The sequence below is a fragment of the Musca vetustissima genome, unplaced genomic scaffold, assembly GCF_032173495.1.
Source record: "Musca vetustissima isolate MV318-11 ecotype Yass unplaced genomic scaffold, APGP_CSIRO_Mvet_v1 utg15206, whole genome shotgun sequence".
Taxonomy (NCBI): domain Eukaryota; kingdom Metazoa; phylum Arthropoda; class Insecta; order Diptera; family Muscidae; genus Musca; species Musca vetustissima.
The window spans coordinates 70,781-89,327 of NW_026887120.1; the positions used below are offsets into that span (position 1 = coordinate 70,781).

Genomic DNA, 18,547 nt, shown 5'->3' on the forward strand with positions numbered 1-18,547 from the left:
TTTATTTTATTGAACTATAGCCGTTAATTTAATATTTAATTATTCTATTATGGAATTGTTAATTATTTCAATTTATTTTTTAATTGTTTTTTCTCTTCTTCTTCACGTTTTTATTGTGGTTTTTCTGTAAAGCGTATCGTTCGTAAATCTATACAATTAATAAACAAAAACACAGCGTAATAAGCGTGGCGATCGTGTTGAGTACATCTATTCCCTCGCTTATCTCCAGCACAACTGTTTGTGCTTTTCGCTGTAGATCCGAAACCATGCACTGGGTTGGCTATTGTTTATTTAACAGTCAGCCGATAACAAAAAACCTGATAGGCCCTAACCGGTTTCCCCGGATTATGACGTAGTAGTAATGTTAGTCAACGTTAACGTAACAATTCAATTTATGCTAAATACACCTGCACGCACGAACTAGGTCTGTTATTTACCCGATTCTGTTATAGTGGGAAGCCCTTGCATTCATTGTTAACTAAATATTCGGTATAGTGTGTGTGTGTAATGTAAATGCACAGTGGTTAGAACTGTGCACATTTTTGAAAATTTTATTATTTTCATACAATTATTTTTTACGTTCACTATTGGCCTGTTCCCGTACAGGAACAGACCATATGTATATTCAAATATTCAATGCAAACCTAGTAACTTTCGTGGTATTACAACAAAGAGGCTGCCTAAAGCCATCCTGCACCACAAGTTGGAGTGAATATTAAATTTTGATAAAATCGGAGTTATGATCGAAGTTGACCGACATGTTAGCAGTCGTAACATTGGCCAGGAGCTAAAAATCGTCCATTAACTGAAAAAATAGGATTGATCGAATTTCCATCTGCGAAGCCTTGGTCAAATGGAATAAGATAGACCTATTTCTTAAACGGATGGTGATTGGAGATGAGAAATGGATCACCAACGATAACCCTATGCGAAAACGATCGTGGTTAAAGAGTGTTGAATCACCTCAAACGGTGATCAATCCAGGACAAACGGCCATGAAGGTTCTGCTATGCATTTGGTGGGACTGAAAGGGGATTATTTATTATGAGTTGCTTTCATATAGCCAAACGCTAAATTCTGATCTCTACTGTCAACAAATGGACAGTTTGAAAATAGCATTTGACCGGAAGCGGCCAGAATTGGGGAACAGGAGAGGTGTCGTGTTCCTCCAGGACAACGCTATGCCAAACACATCTACAGTAACTCGCCAGAAACTTCGGGAGCTTGGTTGGGAAGTTTTAATGCATCCGCCATAAAGTCCGGACTTGGCACCAAGCGATTATCATATTTTTCTTGCATTGCAAAATTTCTGTAATGATAAATATTTGGTGTCTAGGGAGGATTGAAACTACTTGATTGTTTTCCAAATAGAGAGCAAGACTTCTATGAGAGAGTTATTATGAAGTTACCTGTAGAATGGCAACAAATCATACAACAAAACGGAGCATATTTGGTCCAAATCGGACATTCTGTTAAAGTCCTATTGTTCCTATAAAATAATGGATTTATTTTTCCCCAACCTAATATTTGTCGAAAATCGATTTTGAACAGGTTTGCCAAAATCGAAAAGTCTAAATATCGACTTTTGCTTTCGTCTACGTATCCATGGCTATTAAATATTTCAGTTTTTCCAAGAATTTCCGAATTTTTCTTCTGATAAAGAATTGGGGAGCAAGCTGACTTTAGGAAATTTGAAATTTTTACCACAGGTAGATCACGAAAATCACAGTCACAAATATACACTTGTTTCTATACCCTTCACCACACTGTGGTACTGGATATTATTATTTTGTAACGAAGTCCCTGTTTATCTTTCGATTTGGACAAAATTTGGCATAGCGAACTGAATAAAGTCTAGAATGATGTGTGTTAAGTTTCGTGCATAAAACTCACAAAGTTTGTCCGATTAAGAATAGTATTTTGCATTACGTATTGAGTTCAGTCCAAAATAAGTGTGTGAAGATTCATTGAAATTGGAACAGATATACATGTATCTCACATATATAGAGTCTGCGTACAAGCCACAGGGGTAAAATGTTGGGTTTATTAACGATTAACAAAATCAGCACTAACTATTTGGTTTTCCTTTTTCAAACAAAGTTGAAGGACTTGATTACTTTAGGTTCCTTCATACCCAAGTGAATTGACATTTGTCCTTTCAGACCTCGAATGAATGTATCCAAGGCCTTGTCTCGGTAAGTTGAGCTACGATATCGATATCTAAACTATGAGCTAGGATATCGATATCTAATCTAAATAGTATATTCGTAATACACCTCTTGATAAAAATCTTCAACCTAACTATTACCCAGCACAAGCGTTGTCATCTGGTATTCCATAGTTGTAAGATCCCTCTTGTCTGCATAATGTAGGGTAAAACATTTAGAAATAGAATTCCAGTTAAAGGGTGTATTGTAGGACTCGAGAGCCGCATCGACGTTACCGATAATTTTATTACGTACGCCATTTTTGGATTCATAGAGTTTCATTATCCTATCTACACTTTTGTTTCCTTGAACTGCATTCAGCTGCGTTACCCGTAAACTTCGTTCCACGTCCGAAACCTTGTTCATGTCAGAAAGGTGATTCCCATAACGCTCCTCTATTACTAGCGGACTTAGGTATTGCAAACCTCTTTCTTTACTATAAAATTTGCTTGATATCTGTACAGATTTACATATCGCTCGCATACATAGTTTTGCTCGATTGTATGCAAATGATACACCAGATATGCTCGATAGACATGACATTTTGCATAGATTTCAGAATGACATGTTTAGGGGTTGCTTTAAATTGGTACATATATCTATGTAGATTACATATTTAATTAAGGTCCTCTAAAGATGCTATGGCTGTTCTATCGATATTGTACGTATGAACATATCTTGTATGTACCCAAAGTGGTGGAAGGTATCATTTAGTCGACCCGTCCGACTTTCCAACTTTCCTTACTGATTATTATGAACATTGGTTCATGTATCAAAAATTGAGTTTCTCTTGACATGGAATTTATATGGGTTAAGTGTGAATTGCTGATGTTTTTCTTAACCGCTGTTGATGACATTTGAGGTTTGTTGCTCCGTGGGAGAAGTCAAAGTATAGCGAAACGAATAATGCATTAAAAAATCGTCTGTCTATATAATTTTACTAGTAATTCTCTAACAATAGATATAAAATATAAATTTAGTTTTTGTTAATGTGAATAATCCTTGGATAAGTCAATTCATCTATAAACTTTTTGGTTTCAAAATCTTTTATTTTAGTAAAAAAATAATAAATACTCTATGAAAGTAACTGCCACATTTTATCGGAATTATTGTTTTTCGATAACCCAATATTTCGGATCCATTAAATAGTCTCTGAAAATGAAGTAAAGAAAAATACATTAACTGAAATTAATTATTAACAATGGGTAATGACAAATTACCTTTTGGATAACAGCTGTTTATAAAACTGATCACTTAAGTCCTCAATTTTACCCGCTAAACCACCACATTCTTCGGGAAGAATATCACGAGGTACGTGGGCATATAAGGTATCCAAACCAGTGACATGGAAGTGCATCTAGTTAAAAGAAAGAAATCAAATAAATTAATTAATGGAAGTGCAACTAGTTAATAGAAAGAAATCAAATAAATCATTTAGTTTTTCCTACAGGGATATTTGTGTTGATTTGCCAAATAGAATAATTGAATATTTTTGGTGTGTTGCCAAATCAACGACAGGATAACTTCCAATTTTGTTGGCAACGCTGTAGTCATGTCAATTTTTTTTGTTGGCTGCACGAATGATGCAATAATAAGGTGATGTATCAACAGCTAATTGCCAACTTTATATCATTTTAATACAAGTTTAAACAGCTAGGATTTTGTAGTTGTCAGCCAGCTGTTATTTGTTTAAATATACATACATCGTTAGAGCTTGCCATTTTCGTACTTTTAGGAGAAGTTATACTTCTTTGGTACCAAAGATAATTTCAAAGTTGTATTTGAAATTATCTTGATAGGATTTTGAGCAAGTCGAGATATTGAATGAACTTAATTTTATATGGTAACTATGCACTTTAACAGTTTATCGGATAGTCAGCTGCAGTTGATCGGATAGTCATGACATCACCGATGACCAAACATTTAAGATGCGTTTAAACTAGACTGTCTTTTAAATCGAGGTACAAAATCCTAGCAGACTTGTAGACTTATATTAAAATTATATAAAGTTGACAGTCAGCTGTTACGTATACATGCAGCGTTGCCATTTCGGAACTTTTAGGAGAAGAGATGAATTTTTTTGTGCAAAAACAAGGTTGTATTTGAATCTATCTCGATTTAGCATATGCTTTTGAGCGAATCAAGATATTGAATGAATTTAATTTTTTATAATAGTCAGCTGTGCTAAACGCAGTACCTATTAATTATGTTATGGCCGCACGCATGATGCAATAATAAGGTAATGTATCAACACCAGAGCTCTGAAATGCTCTCTCGAATTCGAGTAAAGAGTGAAACTCGTCCGTCCGTCCGTAGATGTTAAATTGTAAACAAAGTACAGGTCGCATTTATAATCTGAATTGGATGAAATTTGGCACAAGTCACTTATTTGGCCCAAGGACTATTGAAATTGAAGAAAATCGGTTCAGATTTAGAAAAAAAAGGCACCAAAGTCACTATATATATATTTGGCATAGAGTACTGAACTACGTCAAGAATGATGTGTGTCAAGTTTCTCGTATATAGTTTCGTCCGATTTAAGGTAAAAGGGGCACCGAAGTCCCTATATATCTTCCGATTTGCACGAAATTTTGCATAGTGCACTGAATTGAGTCTAGAATGATGTATGTCAAGTTTTGAGAAAATCGGGTCAGATTTAGATATAGCTCCCATATATATTTTCCTCCGATTTATTGTAAATGGGGCACCAAAGTCTCTATACATCCTTCGATTTGCACGAAATTTGGAATTGGCTACTGAATTAGGTCCAGAATGACGTGTGTTAAGTTTCGTGAAAGTCGGTTCAGATTTAGATATAGCTCCCATATATAGTTTCGTCCGATTTAAGGTGAAAGGGGCACCAAAATCCCTATATATCTTTCGATTGGCGCGAAATTTTGCATATTGTACTGAATTAAGTCTAGAATGACGTTTGCCAAGTTTTGAGAATATCGGGTAATATTTGTATATACCTCCATATATATATTTTCGCCCGATTTAAGGTAAATGGCACTCCAAATTCATTATATATCTTTCGATTTACACGAAATTTGGCATAGGGTACTGAATTTGGTCCAGAATTATGTGTGCTAAGTTTTGTGAAAATCGGTTCAGATTTAGATATAGCTCCCATATATATTTTCGTCCGATTTAATGCAAATTGTGTACTAAAGACCCAAAGTTTGGCCGACTGGCACACAATTTTGTACAACGTACTGAAGTTACTACAACCTTTCGTTTGTCAAGTTTCCTTGAAATCGGTTCAGATTTAGATATATAATCAATGGGTGCCTGATTCATATTATATTTTAAACAGGGAAGCATACCAAATAGCGTGTGTAAAGTTTGCTTTAAATCTATTTACAAAATTTAGGATAGGTTGCAGAATGACATGTGTAGGGATTGATGTTAGTCGGTTTGTATATAGTTCAAGATCACATTTTCAATTTCGTGTCAATGTGCCTTCGAAAAGGCGACGTCTGTTAGGATACATATGAGGAATATACCCAAAGTGGTGAAGGGCATCATACAGTCGGCCCAGTCCGACTTTACTACTTTCCTTACTGGTTTTTTGATACCGTTGTTCCGCTTTTAGAAAATATTGAATCAATTACAATTCACGTTTGAATTCCTATTTTTGTTTTGAAAAATATGAAATTTAAAAAAAAACCAGTAAGGAAAGTAGTAAAGTCGGACGGGGCCGACTATATGATACCCTTCACCACTATGTGTATATTAAACAGGACTATTAACATGAAATTGGATGAAATAAAATATGTGATATTTATCTAAATGTGAATCTACCTAGATCTATCCATAAACATGTCATTCGTTTGTTACAATGGGACAAAAGTATGTAAATCGACTTCAAACAAATATAAATAGGTCATCTGTTGTCCTATGTCTGTACTTCTAGAAAACGCAACTAAGTAATTCTATGCTCAATTTTATACGTTGTGCAAAATTTGATGTCAATCTGACTAACATGAGGAGTTTGATGTCCAATTTATTTGAAATCGGGCGAAAATATATATGGAAGCTCTATCCAAATATTAAGCGATTTCAAACAAACTTGTCACAGCTTAGGTTATACTAATTTCAGAACGTTTTGTTCCTATCAGCCTATTGGTTCCTTGGTGCGTCGATTACCTTAAATCGATTTATAATAAAAGGGAGCTATATCTAAATCTGGACCGATTTTCTCGAAACTTGGCAGAATCATATATAGGGATTTTGGGGCACCATTTACATGAAATCGGACGAAACTATATATGGGAGCTATATCTAAATCTGGACCGATTTTCTCGAAACTTGGCAGACATCACTCTAGGCTTAATTCAATACGTTGTGCCAAATTTCGGGCAAATCGAAAGATATATTGGGACTTTGGGGCTCCATTTACATGAAATCGGACGAAACTATATATGGGAGCTATATCTAAATCTAGACCGATTTTCACGAAACTTGGCAGACATCATTCTTGACCTAAATGATTAGGCTGTACCAAATTTCGTGCAAATCGGAAGATATATAGGGACCGTTTACATTAAATCGGTTAAATATATATATGGGAGCTATATCTAAATCTGAACCGATTTTTCCCAATTTCAATAGGGTTCGTCCTTGGGCCAAACAAATGAGCTGTGCCAAATTTCATCCAATTCGGATCATAAATGCGACCTGTACTTTGCTCACAAAAATACATGGACAGACATACAGACAGACAGACGGACGGACATGCATAAATCGACTTAGAAAGTGATTCTATGCATATTCTCAAAAGGAACCATGTGTCTATCTCGTTTCCTTTTGCATGTTACAAACATATGCACAAAGACATAATACCCTGTACCACAGTGTGGTGAAGGGTATAAACACATACAAATAACCAAACAATCTAATTTATTTGTCGACTCGAATTCACTCTTAGAGTGAACTCTTACTCTATTTCGAATATTTTGACTCTCACTCTTTTTCTTCAGGAAAAAGTACTCGCGAGCACTCCCAAACAAAATAAAAGAGTGGAGAGTATACTCCTCCGAAAACTCGTACTCTTTACGTACTCCCTCCCACTCGGGAGTATTTTTCACTCGCGAGTAAAATCGAGCAAATCGGACCTCTGATCAAAACAAAACCTTTGTTTTTCTCTCGACCATCTGTCAAATTTTTCCTTATAATATTTCACATGGTTGGCAACATTGCACATTGAATTCATGTAGAAATTACGCACTTTGACAGTTAATCAAGACATCAGCTGCGCTGAATGGACTACCCTTTTATTGTGACATGGCCGCACGCAACACATCGCAGATTACCAAACGTTTAAGGCGCATTTAGAGTAGATCAAGCTACAATATCCTAGCAGTTTAGACTCACATTAAAATTATATAAAGTTGACAGTCAGCTGTAAATTATTAACGTATACATACATCCTTACAACGTTGCCATTTTGGCATTTTTAGGAGAAGTGATGCATTTTTTTGGTGCAAAAACAGGGTTGTTTTGAAGCTGTTTTAATTTTGCATGGGATTTATCGAGCTGGGTAAATTCTCGATTTTGAAATTAAATCTACATTAGCAATATAAAAGCTATAGTCTAAATCCGCCATCTACTGTCTTTTACAAATAGGTTATTATGTTCACATGATCAATTTCCTTATTTTGGTACTCACCATATCATAGACCTCTTTGCTAATAAACGGCTTAACCACGGCCATAATTTTATTCAAATACGATGGACAATTAATGAAATGCAGCCCTTTTATCCGTACAGAATAGGCCAGTTGTAAAAATTTCAAAAATATCCGTAAAGTTCTCAACGAAACTCCTGCCACATGTTGCATGCGATACCCTTCCATATCCATGACAAGAATATCACCATCGGCCACAACGGGAATGTCATTGATCACAGCATCGGGCATGGTGAAGCGACAATCACCAATCATAAGCAGCGTTTTGGCATCTTGACTAAAGTGCATCTGTAATGTGGAGGGAAATAAAGCGATATTATTAGCTCAGGATATTTATTACGATACTTTTAGATAGGGCTAATTACTTTGTTGTTATTTTTGAGATACATTTAAACTGATTGTATTTTTAGATAAACTTGTCATTTCCATTGAAAAAATTTCAAGTAAATAACAACTACCGTGAAACACGTTCCGTGTGAATGTACCCTAAGTAAATATGACATTAAGCATAGTACACACTAATAGACTCAAATGACAGTCTTCGCACTTTTTGGCTAATTTTAAGAAAAAAATGTATTGTTAACAACAATTTTGGATTATCAAAATTTTAATTAATATGTAAGGAAACCAAAAACGATATTGGCATCAATCGTGTTAGAAAGTGTGTACTAGGCTTAAATACTTGCAAGATGGTATTTTTCTATTTCTAATGTTGAACTAACCATTTTGGGATCGGGATTTTTAAAGCGAACATAGGTAACTCGATAATTTCTGTGAGTTAATCCAGGCAGGGGAACCATGTAACTATGTGGAGATGCATAAAATAAATGTGATGTGATTATATACATTTAATTTTATGATAATTATTATTAATGGGAGATATTTTTAACTTTTCTATGAGGCTAAAATAGCTAAAACAAAAACTTACGTGAAAGCGTAGGTATTTCGTGTATCTTCATCTTCGGGATCTCGTTTTATAAATAGTTCCGGATATTTATTACGCAAAGAATAATTAATTTCTAATAGCTCTTTGGTTTCTTCTACATTTTTGTTCATACAAAAATAGAATCGGGTGAGGACTAGGCGATCTGAAAGAAATATAAGTGTCTGAATTAGGTAGGTTATACAAAAATATTGAACAACATTTTTCTAATATTAAACAAGTGAAAAAGGCGTTCGGTTGGATCAAACTTTTGAAACCCTCCAGCATAGGAATACTGGCAGTTACGTGTTATGAAGGTTTCAACACCACACGGAACTATATTACAGCGTATGAGGCTGGGGATTGCGCCTAAAACTTTCGATGTTATGCGCTATATCGCAAGCAAATTTAGGGTGCAAAAATTGGGCCGTCCAAAATCCACAAGATTCGAATATTAGGGAGATTATTTAATAGGGATTATTGTTACCCAATGAGAACACAAACTAGTAAATTTATGCTCATTCGGTTAAAGAACGCAACGGAATGACAACCAGTAAGGAAAGTAGTAAAGTCGGACGGGGCCGACTACGTGATACCCTTCACCACTTTGGGTATATTCAACAGATGAATCCTAACAGACGTCCCATTTTTGAAGGTCCATTAACATGATTGCATTGGATCCATAAACATGCCATTCTGCAACCTATACTAAATTTTTCATTTGGTCAGAGTTGCATCTTACAATATGACAAAATTATGTAAACCTATTTGAAGCAAATATTAATCGGACACCCGTTGATTATTTGGATAAACATCTGATAAACATGAGGAGTTTGGTGCACTATTTACTTAAAATCGGTCGAAAATTTATATAAAAGCTGTATCGAAATCTAAACCGATTTCATCGAAACTTGCCACAGGTTAGGTTTTACTAATTTTAGTATGTTTTGTGCATATCGGCCACATTTTGAGTTCTTGGTGTATCATTTACTTAAAATCGGGAGAAAATATATATGGGAGCTCTATTCACCTAACTTTGGGTCTTTGGTGCACTATTTACTTAAAATCGGTCGAAACTATAAAGGAGCTATACCTAAATCTGAACCGATTTCAACAAAACTTGCCACACGTTATGTTGTACTAACATCAGTACGTTGGGAAACATTTTGTGTATAATGGAACGAAAAAAATGCATCTAAATCTGAAACGATTTCAACACGACTTGCCAGAGGTTAATTTATATTAACTACAGCTTATTGTACAAAATTATGTGGCAATCGGACAAACTTTGGTTTTAGTGCACATAAAATAGGAAGAAAATATGTATAGGAGCTATATCTCCATTTACATTAAATCGGACAAAAAAATATATGGGAGCTATATCTAAAACTGAACCGATTTTCAGAAAATTTAACACACATCATTCTAGACCTAATTCATTACGCTATGCCAAATTTCGTAAAAATCGAAAGATCCATATATTGACTTTGGTGCATCATTTACATTAAATCGGAGGAAAATATATATGTGAGCTATATTTAAATCTGAACCGATTTTCAGGAAACTTAGCACACATCATTCTAGATTTTATTAATTACGCTATACCAAATTTCGTACAAATCGAAAGATATGTAGGGACAACATTTACATAAAATCGACAAAACTATGTATGGGAGCTATACCTAAATTTGAACCGATTTTCTCGAAACTTAACACACGTCAATATAGACTCAATTGAGTACATCGTGCCAAATTTCGTGTAAATCGAAACATATTTAGGGACTTTGGTGCTCCATTCACCTTAAATCGGACGAAAATATATATAGGAGCTATACCTAAATCTGAACCGATTTTCTCGAAACTTGACACACATCATTCCAGACATATTTCAGTATACAGTGCAAAATTTCCTGCAAATCGAAAGATATGTAGGGGCTTTAGAGCGCCATTTACTTGTATTCGAATAACCGCACGATCGATTATTTCGGGCTCATATATACATGATTCGTCAGTTTTATAGGTACCAGAGATTCGCTACTACATTTGTAATATGCTAGTTTATCATTGTTGAACATGTTACTTAAGGGGACCTCCAATTCTCGGTGCCAAAAAATTAAATTTAGTTTTTCGAAACTACACTAATTCAAGAATGTCCCTACAAAATTTCAAGAGAAAATCTCAAGAACTCCTGAAGATATAGTCGATTTATTGTGTCAGCATCAAGTGACGGCTAAAGGGCTTCTCAAACTTAAAACGCATTTTTCTCGAAGCAGTGTTTCTACGAATGGAGTCACGATAACTCAAAAACTAATAATCCAACCGGTTCCAAATTTTGACTCGTTTCTATGGGAGTGTATAGCTTTCGTTTGAACCAGCATAAAGCCAATCGGTAAAAAACTTCCATATTTTTTAACTTAGTTTGTGGTCAAAAATATGCGAATTTCCAAAAACATTTTTCCAAGGGTCCGCTATTTTGTTAATTTTTGAGCGAAGAGTGATTCTCAAACTTTAAACGCATTTTTCTCGATGCAGTGTTTCTACGAATGGCGGCACGATAACTCAAATACTAATAATCCAACCGGTTCCAAATTTTGACTCGTTTCTATGGGAGTGTATAGCTTTCGTTTGAACCAGCATAAAGCCAATCGGTAAAAAACTTCCATATTTTTTAACTTAGTTTGTGGTCAAAAATATGCGAATTTCCAAAAACATTTTTCCAAGGGTCCGCCATTTTGTTTTGTTTTGTTCATACGAGAGCCAGGCATTCACTCCTTCTAACACCCTTGGAATTTCCGATGTTCCAGTGAGGAGTTATAATCAAAAATAAAGACTTTTCTTTAATCACTAAAAACAACAACGAATCAGTAAAAAAACTAATTTTTTATATGTGTAAAGTTACAAACCAACCCAATGAAAATCTTGAAAATTTAAAATCGAGAATCCCTTAATTACAATTTCTAATTTTCCAAATTTCCTCAATAATATTTGTGTAGCCTACATAACTATGGTATTGTAGGTTTGTGTGGCCCAAAGAGTTTGTAACACCTCGAAATATTGGTCCAAAATACACTTTTTATTGTACCGATCCTATCTCGACCAGCTGAATCGATAGCAAATTGTGTCCGTCCGTCTACTCGTTATAATTTGCAAACAAAGTACTGGCCACAGTTATAAACCAATCGACATGCTCTGTTCCAGAACCTACAAGAATTATCTATTAATAGAAATTGTTTTTAATTTTCCCCTTATAACGTTTATAGGTTTTTACAAAATGTTTACAAAATGTTGAGTACGAGAACAGATCATAATTGGGTCAATAAGGGACATTATTTGGGTCATTAAGACTTTTGGTCGTAATGTTTCAAAAACTTGGCAACAATGATACAAATTGAATTTATGAAAACAAAACGAACTCAATTGACTTTCTGTTGCACTTTTGTGAATTATTTTCAATAACCGGTTTATTGAAAACAGTTCACTCCAAACATTCACAAACAAATGCCTCGGTATTATTTTTAATTGCCGGCAATTGACTGGCATAGCGACATCTTATCATCAAATATATGCCACTGCCTGGAGTTACTTACCAATTTTATTGGGTAATTTTTTATTATCTTCAAACCATTTTTGTAGGTTATCGATAATCTGTTCTTGGTCTGTATCACCTTTTATTTCCATTTCAAAGTTAAAATTTGTCAACAAAAAATTCTCTTCTAGCAAACGATTCTTCTTCTTTTCCTTTCAATATTTTTGTTTTTCTGTTTTGCTACTTTTCTCAATGAAATTGCATTTATTTATAGATGCGTATTCACTTCCCGAGTTTTGTTTATGTACACATAATTTATCCGCCAAAAACAAAATGAATTCATTCCGACAGAAGTGAGTGAGTGGTGGCGTGCGTGCCGTCTGCCTACTCAGCGACAACTGAAAGCCGAATCGTTGAACTCGGTGGCTGTTGCTGTAACTGGTGGTCAGCAAGTTTGAATGTTGTGTGCAGTGAGTGGCGGGTTTATCGGAGTCAATAAAACTTGTTTATCTTTGCGGTTGGGTTTAATGGCATTCACAAAAAACAGTTGTATTTGCATTTTATGGGCCAGTGGATCAATGGTTGCATTGTACTCACAATGCGCTGAGTAAGTAAAAGATCGATTATGCATATATGTATATTCAACGTGTGGAACGTAGCCAAAATATTGATTCTGCCACAGCTACAATTTTTAACACTAGGTTTACAGAAACCGTTAATTTGACGGATTTAAAACTTTGAAATGAAACACACAAAAAACATAGAATTTTGCATCGTTAATTAATAATTTCATCAGAAGAATTTATTATTTATTTATCGATAATGTGAATTAAAGCGGATTTTATAATCTGAGTGCATGAATGATGAATTCCGTTAATTTAAGAATTTGAATTGTAACGTAAATTTCTACTACGCAGTTTATTCGAATAACATCACCACAACAACTACTGTATAGATTTTTCTACACCCTTCCATTTCCTCTTTCATTGTCTATTTTGTTGTTGACGTGCAATTCTTGTTAAACGTCGTGAATTCGATGTGCAGAGTTGCCAACCATTTGAAATATTATATGGAAAAATTTGACATAAGGTCGAGACAAAAACAAAGGTTTTTGTTGTGATACATCACCTTATTATTGCATAATGTATTCAATGAACTCGCTTATACTTATCGTCGAAAAAAGACCTCTGAAACAAGAGACGATGTTCAGTTATTTTAGGCAACCTATATCAGCCAAAAATCACATGGCAGAGAGTCTCCGCTTATGTAAGTATATACACTAGGGTAATTGAATTTGGGTACAGTATTTTTTAGTTTCACCGATCACCCTTTTCTAGCAATCATGAGTAGATATATGAGATATAATAAGAAATTGTCCAAAATTACCAACATCAATGAGAATTGTTCTGAGGTGTCCTCAGAGAAAGATCAATATGACTTAAGGGAACCCCCATTCTCGATTCTTAATACCAATGCTTGTTAAGGTTTGTACCTTTGCACATATATTTTGAATTCACTGAAACTGGAGAAATAGAAGGATCTTCGGATAGTGAAGAGGAAAACTTCAATTTGCATCGTAACAAGAAAAAGACGCGGATTATTTCTAGTTCTGACACCGAGGATGAAGATGAAGGAAGATTATTCATAGTACATTCCGACACATTACTTACTTACTTAGCTGGCTTCTTACAGAACGGTTGTTCCATAAGCCGAGCTTAAAAAAGATTTCCAAGCGCGTCGGTCTTGTGCGCAAGTCCACCAATTTGGAAGACCATGTTCCAAAATGTTGTTTTCTACTTGGTCTTTCCATCTAATTCGTGGCCTTCCTCTTCTACGGGAACCATCAGTAGGCTCATTTTTATATGCCTTTTGAGCTGGGGCATTTTCATTCATCCGCACAACATGGCCTAGCCACCGTAGTCGCTGCAGCTCAATACGACTGACTATGTCGATGTCCGCGTATAAATTGTAAAGCTCATGGTTCATTCGACACCGATATTCACCGTCGACGCAGATCGGCCCGTAGATCTTTCGGAGAAATTTTCTCTCAAACACCCCAAGACCTGCCTCATCTGCTTGCGCAAGTACCCATGCTTCTGATCCATATAATAGCACGGGTAGTATCAGCGTCTTGTAAAGTGTGAGTTTGGTCTGGCGGGAGGTGGCCTTGTTCCTAAACTGCTTACTTAGACCATAGTAGCATCTGTTGGCCATCACAATCCTTATCCGAATTTCAAAACTGATGTCATTTGTTTTTTTTATGGCCGTACCAAGGTATATAAGGTCTTTAACTACCTCGAAGCTGTATTGTATTTGTTCAAAGGTGGCTGTTACCGTTCGCAATGTTCGGCCCATTATATCAATGTCATCGGCGTAGGCGAGTAACATGTGTACAGAGTGTCATTTCTGTTCACCTTTGCGTCTCGTATGACCTTTTCCAGTAGAATGTTAAGGTATTGAAGGGCTCCGATAGGTCCTTTCCTACTTTAACGATTGACATTGTGCCACTTAAAGTTATCCTGCATAGCCGTATTAATTTTGTAGGAATGCCGAACGCATACATGGCTTTAAACACCTCTGAACGGATAGGGCTGTCGAATGCGGCTTTATAGTCGACAAATAGGTGGTATGTGTCGATGTGTTTTTCGTGGGTCTTTTCCAGGATTTGGCGCAGAGTGAAAATCTGGTCAATGGTGGATTTGCCAGGCCTGAAGCCGCATTGGTATGGTCCGATGATGTCATTGACCATTGGCTTCAATCGTTCACACAGCACACTGGATAGCACTTTATATGCGATGGGAAGGAGACTTATTCCTCTATAGTTGGAACATATCGTCTTGTCTCCTTTTTTGTGCACGGGACACAGGATGCTAAGGTTCCAATCATTGGGCATCTGATCTCATCTTGGCTACACTCTATACCGTCATCTCTTATTGTTTCTAGGGTATCTTCTTCACCGCTACTATTTGATACCAGAAGCTTTTCAAAATGTTCGTTCCACATCTTCAACACGCTGTCTGTATCCGTCACTAGGTTTCCATATTCAGCTCTACAGGAGGATGTGCCTGCACCAAAGCCTTGGATTTGGTGTTTTACTCGTTGGTAAAATTTCCGGACTTCATTCTGACTCCTGTACATCTCGCTATGCTCACGCTCACGTTTTTCTTGTCCTTTCTTCTGAAAATTCGTTTCTCGCATTACGTGTTGGTACTGTGTGCAGACTTGATTTGTTTTAGAGTACATTTAGTATGTTTAGTAGTAATGCCAAGTAATCGTAATAGTACAATCATGGCACAATAAAAAGGTAGTCCACTTTGCGCAGCTGATGACTCGATGAACTGTTAAAGCGCAACTCCGGATAATGTCTCATTTCTCCAATTCAACTGCGATGGACTTGGGAAGAAAAAACAGTGCCAAGTGGATTTTATGAATTGCAGAAATATAATGGTGGCGGCGATCCAGGAAACGAAGTTGAATAACACCTACAGTCTTCAAAGGTGTAATACAACGTTTTACGAATTGATCGCACGAGAGGTCGAGATTTAGCATTCCTATAGCACCATTCTGTCCAGTATAGACCTATCACGTTTGACGCCGTTTCAGAGGTTCTTAACATATATCGCCGTTAAATAGTTGTGCCCTATTTTAGGTATGCCGAATAAGTACATACCAAACAGTATAAGGATAGACTCACAATGTTCACTATCGTGTCCCCAGGTCAGACAAATTACGCAATTTGGCAACCCGTCATTTCATTGGGGTCAGATCCCTGTTATTTAATCCATGAATGAACCACTCGACTTCAAAACCTGTTAACCATGGCCTCAGATAACCGTCCAATCCTTCTGGTGCTTCTGTAGCTGAAAGGAATTTTTTCTGTCATCATCGCAGCTGCAGCCGTTCTCTGTAGCAGTAAATGAACTTCGTCGTACTAACTGTACGAACTTGTCGGCGAGCAAAAGCGAAAAAGTTGCTAGAACATCTGAAGTGTTCCAGAGTAAACAAACTGTAAGCAACGGTTAAGTCTCTCCCGAACCCAGGAAGGAAGGATGATTCGAAGTCCGTCTAGTTTATAGACATTGAGATGTGAGGAGAGTTATTTTTACCTGCAATTTGTATAGCACCCCAAGAGCGACAGGAGTGCAATTTGTATAGCACCCCAAGAGCGATATATTCAGAACCACTACAATTGACGTCACCACTACAATTGACGTCACATGATCATCTAAGGCACTTTGTGCGGATGAAATCTCTATGGTGATATTGAAGCAGCTTGATGAGCCAAGAGTAGCAAACCACGCCCTCTAATTGTCGTTAGTCATTCTACTGGTTATCGTTGCCAGGGTGGTACCGCACCTGAAGACAGGCAAGAATGTCCGTAAAGGTGAATCATACAGGCCGATCTCACTTTTGTCGACAGTTGCTAAGACTCTACCGTTCTGAAATTCTAAGCCTAGCGGTTAAGTCGCTCTCGAAATCAGGAAGGTGTTGAGGTATTGCTCATCTTATACTGCGTCCTTAAATGGATGAGGACGTGTGCAGAATGTTCCAGGGTCACCTAAGGCACTTTGTCCGGATGGAATCTCTATGGTAATGTTGAAGCAGCTTGATGAGCTAGGAGCAGCTGGCCAAAGTTATCATTCTCTCATTAGCTATTATAATAGTTGCTTATGCCAGGGTGGCAGGTCGATCTCACTTTTGTCGCCTATAGCTAAGACTTTCTGAAATTCCGCGTCTACCGAAAATTGATGACATTTGCGAGAGCAATGGAAAATACTTAATCCTGCCAGAATGTCGGCCTGAGGATTGCAACAGGGTGTTCCCTCATAACTCTAATAGACCACTTACAAGATCCTTCCAACAAGATGTTTCATTGGGTGTTACATAAGTAGCCATCCGATCCACCACCTATGCATGCCACGAAGGATTTTCATGATCTCAAGAGAGAGTTACAGAGGTACAAAAGAGAACCTCTAGATCAATAGGCCTATCAAGCAGGATTGAATCGTATTCATAGCGATGCAATTGAGGATGGAATTCAAGAATACAGGATGAATACGGGTTGCCTCGGGTTGTCTTGACACAATTGAGATCTGGGTGGTGTAGCTTCCTATTGGTTACTAATTGATGACACGATGGAATATATATGTCCAGTATGCGGTAATTGTCCACATGACACGCTACATCTATTTAACTGTCCAGTAAAATCTACTCACCTAATCCCATTTTCACTGTGGACACATATATAGGCTCCACGCCTATATATGGACAATGAAAAAATATTTTTAAAAAATCCACGCCTATATATGGACAATGAAAAAATATTTTTAAAAAATCCACGCCTATATATGGACAATGAAAAAATATTTTTAAAAAATCCACGCCTATATATGGACAATGAAAAAATATTTTTAAAAAATCCACGCCTATATATGGACAATGAAAAAATATTTTTAAAAAATCCACGCCTATATATGGACAATGAAAAAATATTTTTAAAAAATCCACGCCTATATATGGACAATGAAAAAATATTTTTAAAAAATCCACGCCTATATATGGACAATGAAAAAATATTTTTAAAAAATCCACGCCTATATATGGACAATGAAAAAATATTTTTAAAAAATCCACGCCTATATATGGACAATGAAAAAATATTTTTAAAAAATCCACGCCTATATATGGACAATGAAAAAATATTTTTAAAAAATCCACGCCTATATATGGACAATGAAAAAATATTTTTAAAAAATCCACGCCTATATATGGACAATGAAAAAATATTTTTAAAAAATCCACGCCTATATATGGACAATGAAAAAATATTTTTAAAAAATCCACGCCTATATATGGACAATGAAAAAATATTTTTAAAAAATCCACGCCTATATATGGAGAATGAAAAAATATTTTTAAAAAATCCACGCCTATATATGGACAATGAAAAAATATTTTTAAAAAATCCACGCCTATATATGGACAATGAAAAAATATTTTTAAAAAATCCACGCCTATATATGGACTGAAAAAATATTTAAAAAATCCACGCCTATGGACTGATTTTGGATATTAAAAAAATATTTTTAAAAAATCCACCCAATTAGTGAAGTGGACAGCAGGAAATAGTTTAACGATTTTATAGTTTTTACAAAAATTCACTTTTTATTTTAAATAAAAAATAATATTACATTACTCCACTT

General features: G+C 35.8%; 1 protein-coding gene across 1 annotated transcript; it reads right to left on the bottom strand.

Annotated features, from left to right (window-relative positions):
* Nucleotides 1–3,313: 3,313 nt before the first annotated feature.
* Nucleotides 3,314–12,501, bottom strand: LOC133334711 (alpha-tocopherol transfer protein-like). Its single transcript, XM_061543040.1, has 6 exons — nt 12,406–12,501; nt 8,825–8,984; nt 8,619–8,700; nt 7,879–8,184; nt 3,428–3,564; nt 3,314–3,359 (listed from the first exon to the last, which is right to left on the bottom strand). Exons 1-6 carry the CDS (start codon nt 12,494–12,496, stop codon nt 3,314–3,316), a joined length of 822 nt encoding a protein of 273 aa, XP_061399024.1. The 5' UTR covers nt 12,497–12,501.
* Nucleotides 12,502–18,547: the final 6,046 nt, after the last annotated feature.